This window comes from Nerophis ophidion, linkage group LG12, assembly GCF_033978795.1.
Source record: "Nerophis ophidion isolate RoL-2023_Sa linkage group LG12, RoL_Noph_v1.0, whole genome shotgun sequence".
Lineage (NCBI taxonomy): Eukaryota > Metazoa > Chordata > Actinopteri > Syngnathiformes > Syngnathidae > Nerophis > Nerophis ophidion.
Genome location: NC_084622.1, coordinates 16,938,008 through 16,946,355, shown reverse-complemented (window position 1 = coordinate 16,946,355; position 8,348 = coordinate 16,938,008). Strand labels below are relative to the sequence as shown.

The 8,348-nt window shown below is 38.8% G+C and overlaps 1 protein-coding gene across 2 annotated transcripts in view; it reads left to right on the top strand.

Annotated features, from left to right (window-relative positions):
* roraa (RAR-related orphan receptor A, paralog a) overlaps positions 1 to 8,348 on the top strand; it is an 811,787-nt gene that overhangs the window by 638,864 nt on the left and 164,575 nt on the right. Inside the window, exon 1 of one of the 2 annotated variants that reach the window (XM_061916948.1) lies at positions 4,294 to 4,459. The exons of the other annotated variant lie outside the window; for it this stretch is intronic. Within the exon in view, the coding sequence (XP_061772932.1) occupies positions 4,429 to 4,459 (31 nt within the window). The 5' untranslated portion in view covers positions 4,294 to 4,428. Of the gene's footprint in view, positions 1 to 4,293; positions 4,460 to 8,348 lie in introns of those variants that run through there. 2 annotated transcript variants of the gene reach the window in all.

The window sequence follows — 8,348 nt, the reverse complement described above, 5'->3', positions numbered from 1 at the left end:
AATAATAAAACATAGTTGCTTACTGTTCTTTTTAGCATATTCAATAGCTTGGACCTTAAATCTTACTGAATAGCTCTTAATTTTCTTCCCTTTATGTGATTTAAAATTATTGAAATCAGCCTTCTCCATTTTAAAAATGATGACAGGTGAAGTGCAAGCGAGAGGGAAAAATAAACGATCGCTGCTCACTCTTGCTGCTTGTTGTCACTTCTTCTGCAGCCGAGTAGTCGCAAGAAGGATCACTAGCGCCCTCTACCACCAGGAGGCGGGAGTCATTTAATGACTCAGATTTGACACACGCAGCTATGGTATATTAATAAAATATAGCTGCTTACTGTTCTTTTTAGCATATTCAATAGCTTGGACCTCAAATCCTACTGAATAGCTCTTAATCTTCTTCTCTTTATGCGATTTCAAATGATTGAAATCGGCCTCCTCCATTTTGAAAATGATGACAGGTGAAGTGTCACTCGTGACGTGACGAGTTTGACCCTGCGGAAATTCTAGGCATATGCTAATTTTTTTTCCGAAACGGGTTTGACCCGGCAGTAATTCTAGGCAGGCGCATACTATATACCCGGCGGCAGTTCAAGGAAATACGGTATTCCCACGTCTGTAACAATTGCACGGCTAATATGCCAGAGTCTCCCGGCGGAAGCATCATTCCTCTCCTGCAAATATGCAGCGATGCAGTCGTGTTGCTAATGTCACACACGTCTAAAGAGAATGTCAAATGAGGCTCCCCCATCTCCAAACGTGAAATATTCATGCTGTAAATAAATATTTTTTCTTCCTCCCTCCCCCCCTTTCCCCTTTTTATTCCTCCCTCTTTTTTTTGTTGTTGTCGTCTTGAAACATTGTAGCGTCTGAAAGCGACGCCGCTCGGCTGTTTGTCTTGAGACGATAGCAGAAGCAGCTTGTTCTGGGAAATGCCAAACGTGCCACGTGGTTATTGGCCCGGGCTGGATGGCACTAAAACCAGAATATTGTATCAGAGCGAGGCAGCTGGCTCTCAGTCAGAACAGATTATCATATGAGGATGAGAGAAGAGCAGGGGGGGGGGGGGGGGGGCATGAGAGGCGAGCTGGTAGGCGGGGGGGAACTCATCGCCTGGTCGCTGTGGGGCGGTGGGGGGATCATCCCATTTTTGTATTTTTTTTTTTGCCACTATCTCCTCCTCTTCACCTGTCAAAACTCTGTGGTGCAAGTCCTCTGAGAGGTCACGGGAAGAAGCTGTGGCCCTACACATTTTTATTTATTTGGATTTTTTTTTTCTAGAGGGCGCCGATGTAGTGGCTGCTGGTGGAAAGAGGTCTGTGATCATGTGTCATCCTTTTGTGTTCCGGATGTTTCCCTCTTGCCTGCTCAGTGGCCTAGTGGTTAGAGAGTCCAGTCCATAGTGGATCTAACATAATAGTGAGAGTCCAGTCCATAGTGGATCTAAATTAATAGTGAGAGTCCAGTCCATAGTGGATCTAACATACTAGTGTGAGAGTCCAGTCCATAGTGGATTTAACATAATAGTGAGAGAGTCCAGTCAATAGTGGATCTAACATAATAGTGAGAGTCCAGTCCATAGTGGATCTAACATAATAGTGAGAGTCCAGTCCATAGTGGATCTAACATACTAGTGTGAGAGTCCAGTCCATACTGGATTTAACATATAAATGAGAGTACAGTCCATCTTGGATCTAACATAATGGTGTGAGAGTCCAGTCCATAGTGGATCTAACATAATATTGTGAGAGTCCAGTCCATAGTGGATCTAGCATAATATTGAGAGTCCAGTCCATAGTGGATCTAACATAACAGTTTGAGAGTCCAGTCCATAGTGGATCCAACATAATAGTGTGAGAGTCCAGTCCATAGTGATCTAACATAATATTGTGAGAGTCCAGTCCATAGTGGATCTAACATACTAGTGTGAGAGTCCAGTCCATACTGGATTTAACATATAAATGAGAGTACAGTCCATCTTGGATCCAACATAATAGTGTGAGAGTCCAGTCCATAGTGGATCTAACATAATATTGTGAGAGTCCAGTCCATAGTGGATCTAGCATAATATTGAGAGTCCAGTCCATAGTGGATCTAACATAATAGTGTGAGAGTCCAGTCCATAGTGGATCTAACATAATAGTGTGAGAGTCCAGTCCATAGTGGCTCTAACATAATAGTGTGAGAGTCCAGTCCATAGTGGATCTAACATAATAGTGTGAGAGTCCAGTCCATAGTGGATCTAACATAATAGTGAGAGTCCAGTCCATAGTGGATCTAACATAATAGTGTGAGAGTCCAGTCCATAGTGGATCTAACAAAATAGTCTGAGAGTCCAGTCCATAGTGGATCTAGCATAATAGTGAGAGTCCAGTCCATTGTGGATGTAGCATAATAGTGTGATAGTCCAGTCCATTGTAGATCTAATATTATAGTGAGAGCCCAGTCCATAGTGGATTTAACTTTATAGTCTAAGAGTCCAGTCCATAGTGGATCCAGCATAATAGTGGGAGTCCAGTTCAAAGTGGATCTAACATAATAGTCTGAGAGTCCAGTCCATAGTGGATCTAGCATGATAGTGGGAGTCCAGTCCATACTGGATCTAACGTAATAGTGAGAGTCAAGTCCATAGTGGATCTAACATAATAGTGTGAGAGTCCAGTCCATAGTGGATCTAACATAATGGTGTGAGAGTCCAGTCCATAGTGGATCTAACATAATAGTGTGAGAGTCCAGTCCATAGTGGATCTAACATAATGGTGTGAGAGTCCAGTCCATAGTGAAGTGAAGTGAATTATATTTTTATAGCGCTTTTCTCTAGTGACTCATAGCACTTTACATTGTGAAACCCAATATCTAAGTTACATTTTAAACCAGTGTGGGTGGCACTGGGAGCAGGTGGGTAAAGTTTCTTGGCCAAGGACACAACAGCAGTGACTAGGATGGCAGAAGCGGGAATCGAACCTGCAACCATCAAGTTACTGGCACGAACACTCCACCAACCGAGCTATATATATATATATATATATATATATATATATATATATATATATATATATATATATATATATATATATATATATATATATATATATATATAAATATATATATATATATATATATATATATGTAGGTGTGGGAAAAATCACAAGACTACTTCATCTCTACAGAACTGTTTCATGAGGGGTTCCCTCAATCATCAGGAGATGATTGAGGGAAATCTCCTGATGATTGAGGGAACCCCTCATGAAACAGTTCTGTAGAGATGAAGTAGTCTTGTGATTTTTCCCACACCTACATATTGCGCTCTACCACGGTATCGAGCACTATTCTCTGGATAATCCAATCAAGACATATATATATATATATATATATATATATATATATATATATATATATATATATATATATATGAAATACTTGAATTTCAGTGAAGTACAGATAGGTGTGGGTGTTTGTTATATATATATATATATATATATATATATATATATATATATATATATATATACATATACATATATATAGGCGCCAGCGCCCCCCGCGACCCCAAAAGGGAATAAGCGGTAGAAAATGGATGGATGGATGGATATATATATATATATATATATATATATATATATATATATATATATATATATATATATATATATATATATATATATATAATTTTGTTTATAACACTATATAGTTTTGTTCATACTATATTTAAGAAATACTTGCATTTCAGTGAATTACAGATGTTTTTGTGTATATATTCTGTATATATGTATATTTGTGTGTATATATATATATATAAATATATACATATATATATATATATATATATATATATATATATATATATATATATATATATATATATATATATATATATACATACATATATATATATATATATATATATACATATATATATATATATATATATATATATACAGAACATCTCCCTAATTCTGAGGTCTCAAGGTTGGTAAGTATGCCCCACACTGATCACTCATCTCCAGACAGGAAAGTGGGAATAAGAGAGAAAATACACTTCCATCTCCTCTATTTTTTGCTACTTGTTTTTTCCTCCTTGAACCACCGCCAGGAGAACAAAAAAAAACGCGGCTGCAAAGATAAGAAGACGCTCAGATTAGTCCCGCAATCAGCGAGGGGGAGGGCGGTCTGAGCTCCCCGCAACCCTATTGGCTGCACGCCATGCCAATCAAAGGCAAGGAGGAGGGGCGGTGGGGAGATGACAGGGGGAGGAGCCAGGGGCGGGGCGCTGACGTCACAGTCACATGGATGCTGGTGTGCACTCGCACGGAGGTGGAGAGGCGGAGATCAGAGCTGTGCTGGCCAGCTGCTGCTGCTGAGACAGCGGCGGACGGAGGAGGGTTTTGCCGAGCCGGGTGATAGCTGCTCTCTTTATGGACGCGAAGCTTAATGATGTATTTTGTGATTTCAGCTATGAAAGGTAAGCAGGAGCGCAGCAACAATGCATGCTTGTACGGGTTGAGGGTGCGGCGGGACGGACCTTGCAGCCTTGAGTAACAAGTCGGGAAGTACAGCCTGGCTCGTCCTACTCTTTGCATATTCACCATGCATGCAAATGCTGTCATTTATACTCAGCTGCTCTCATTCAACAACAAGTCGTTGTCTTAGCTGCAGAAGTTTCCCCATCATCGTGACTTTTTCTTTATTCCACATGCAGTGGGGGGTGCACTCAGTCCTTTTATGCAACATTCATAGTCATCCCAGTCCTGGTGGATGTGCATGCATGGCGGTGTCGAACGCTCCGGTCACAGTCTGTGATTCCTGGGGCTGATAGAGGTGCATGTGCAATGATGGCGTGTGCAGACTGCTCCACTGACCTATTTTTTTTGTTGGGAGGGAGGGGTTGTACATGTGTGGCCATGAGACCCGGGCCTGGGTCCTCCTCCGTCTGCGTGATGCTGATCTAGGATGCCAAATCCCAACTCTGCCACCCCCTCCTTTTATACAGACATGGCAAATGCACACAGTCATTTGCACAGACAGACAGTGAAAGTGCAGTCATACATAGAACACACACACACACACACACACACACACACACACACACACACACACACACACACACACACACACACACCACACACGCACACACACACGCACACGTCGCACATTTGAATATTCCTGTGTGCGCTGGAATTGCAGACATATGTGCACATGCCATACAATCGCCTGCCATAACAAGCCAAGAACTGTCATTTTGCATTAAGTGTGAAACTAAATTCACAAAATAAGAATGTTTTTTGTTTATGGAGATGGCAAAGGGGTACTTTTATTGTGTCTCCGTCGTATTGAGTATTGTGTTGAACAGATTTCACCTCTGACCGTTTGAATTCATGCATTGTGTCTTCTGCGTGTCTGTTTGTGAGGAAAAAGTGCAAGGATTTCTCTTTAATAATGCCGATATCAACCTTCATAACCCAGCGTATCGCATTTGAAATAAAGTGCACAAGGAATTACCGTATTTCCTTGAATTGCCGCCGGGGCGCTAATTAATTTAAAACCTCTTCTCACTCCGGCACTTACCAAAGGCATGCGGTAAATGTAGGCCTGTGCTTATACATTTGAGTGTGATGTAAGGATACCATCATGAAAAGCACATTTAATACAAAAAAAAGTTATTATGGTCTTACCTTTACTTATAAATGAAGTCCATGCGCAGCTCCTTCTGATCAAACACATCGATAACTTGTTTATAGAAGTCTTCCTTATCTTTCTTCAGTTTTAAAAGTCTCTGTCTCAATGGAGATTTTCCTTTATTACCTCCTGCTTCGATTGAAAGTCCAGTGTAAAAAACTGTTATATTTTAGATATGTAATCCTCCATGTTAAAAGTGCAAGCGAAAGGAAAAAATTAAGGATCGCTGCTCACTCTTGCTGCTTGTTGTCACTTCTTCTGCAGCCGAGTAGTCGCAAGAAGGATCACTAGCGCCCTCTACCACCAGGAGGCGGGAGTCATTTAATGACTCATATTTGACACACGCAGCTACGGTATATTAATAAAACATAGCTGCTTACTGTTCTTATTCAATAGCTTGGATCTTAAATCCTACGGAATAGCTCTTAATTTTCTTCCCTTTATGTGTTTTCAAATGATTGAAATCAGCCTCCTCCATTTTGAAAATGATGACAGGTGAAGTGTCACTCGTGACGTGACGAGTTTGACCCGGCGGAAATTCTAGGCATATGCTAATTATTTGGCGAAACGAGTTTGACCCGGCGGAAATTCTAGACATGCGCTAATAAAAATAATATTTAGCGAAACGAGTTTGACCCGGCGTTAATCCTGAGCCGGCAGTAATGCTAAGCATGCGCTAATTATTTTGCGAAACGGGTTTGACCCGGCAGTAATTCTAGTCAGGCACATACTATATACCCGGCGGCAATTCAAGGAAATACGGTATTTGCCTATTTACGCGTTTACTTACCATTTTCCCTTGTTTATAAATCGGCAAACTGTAAATGTTCCTTATATAGTAGAGCAGACCTTTTCAATCTGGCCCGCCGGACATTCCTAAATATATATATTTTTAATATCTTAAAGATGGAAAGTGTAGCCGGCATTATGATGCCCAGTGATGTTTTCTAATGACCGTAAGTCTTCCACTATAATGGTTGGAATCTGCACTTTTGCATGATATACTAGTTACTATGGTAATCCAATTAGTTCTTATGATCATTTAATTAGTTACTATGGTAAGCTACGTCTCAGACAAGGCACCGAGCAGTGTGGGTGGGGAGCGTTTCCATAGAGTGTTTCCAGAGCCTGAAATGCGGATGTCAAAAAGGAGATTTTTACAACAAAGTTCGAAAGTTTAGTGATATATCAGATAAATCAGATTGTAGGTGGGCTTTTTTTAACCCTCCGCTTTCATATTTGGCTGTGTTTGTTGCATTTTTGTGGATGGAGAGGGGGTGTGACGTTCATATGTTGTCAATATTCAGTGTTTTATCCTTCATAGTTAATATTGTTAAACCACTTTATTTTCATGTACATTCTAGGTGTCTCAATCAGTGAAAACATGTGAATTCCATTACATTTTTTTAAGGCGGTCTGTGCATAACCTTTTTAGCATTCAATCAGACATTATTGTGAGGTTTTGTGATTGTAGGTAGTTTTTTTTACCCTTCGCTTTCATATTTTGCTCTTTTTGTGGCATTTTTGATGATTGTAAAATATGTGGATGGAGAGTGGGTGTGACATTCATATGTTGTCAATATTCAGTGTTTTATCCTTCATAGTTAATATTGTTAAACCCACATTCTTTTTTTTCATGTACATTCTGGGTGTCTCATTCAGTTAAAAAAAAAAGTAAAATTCCATTAATTGTTTTTAAGGCTGTCTGTCCATAATGTTTTTAGCATTCAATCAGACATTATCGTGAGGTTTTGTGATTGTAGGTAGGTTTGTTTTACCCTTCGTGTATATATTTTGTTGTGTTTGTTGCATTTTGTGGATTGTATATGTGTAATATGTTATCCATATTCAGTGTTTTATCCTTCATAGTTAATATTGTTAAACCACTTTATTTTCATGTACATTCTGGGTGTGTCATTTAGTAAAAAAAAAATTGAATTCCATTCCATTTTTTAAGGCCGTCTGTCCATAACCTTTTTAGCATTCAATCAGACATTATTGTGAGGTTTTGTGATTGTAGGTAGTTTTTTTTTAACCTTCACTTTCATATTTTTAGATGGATAGTAGATAGTACTTTATTGAAGCCTTCAGGAATTTTTTTATTTTATTTTATTTTATTGTATTTTTTTTACTGTGTTCATTTCATTTTTGTGGATTGTAAAATATGTGTATGGAGAGGAGGTGTGATGTTCATATGTTGTCAATAGTCGGTGTTTGATCCTTCATAGTTAATATTGTTAAACCACTTTATTTTCATGTACATTTTGGGTGTCTCATTCAGTAGAAAAAATGAAAATTCCAGTCCATTTTTTAAGGTGTTCTGTCCATATCGTTTTAAGCATTCAATCAGACAATTTTGTGAGGTTTTGTGATTATAGGTGGGTTTTTTTTTAACCTTCGCTTCCACATTTTTAGATAGATAGTAGATAGTGCTTTGTTGATTCCTTCAGGAAATGTATTTATTTATTTTTTATTTTTTTTGCTGTGTTTGTTGCATTTTTGTTGATTGTAAAATATATGGATGAGGAGGGGGTGTGATGTTCATATGTTGTCAATATTCAGTGTTTTATCCTTTATAGTTAACATTGTTAAGACACTTCATTTTCATGTACATTCTGGGTGTCTCATTCAGTAAAAAAAACGTAAAATTCCATAAAAATTTTTTAGGGCGGTCT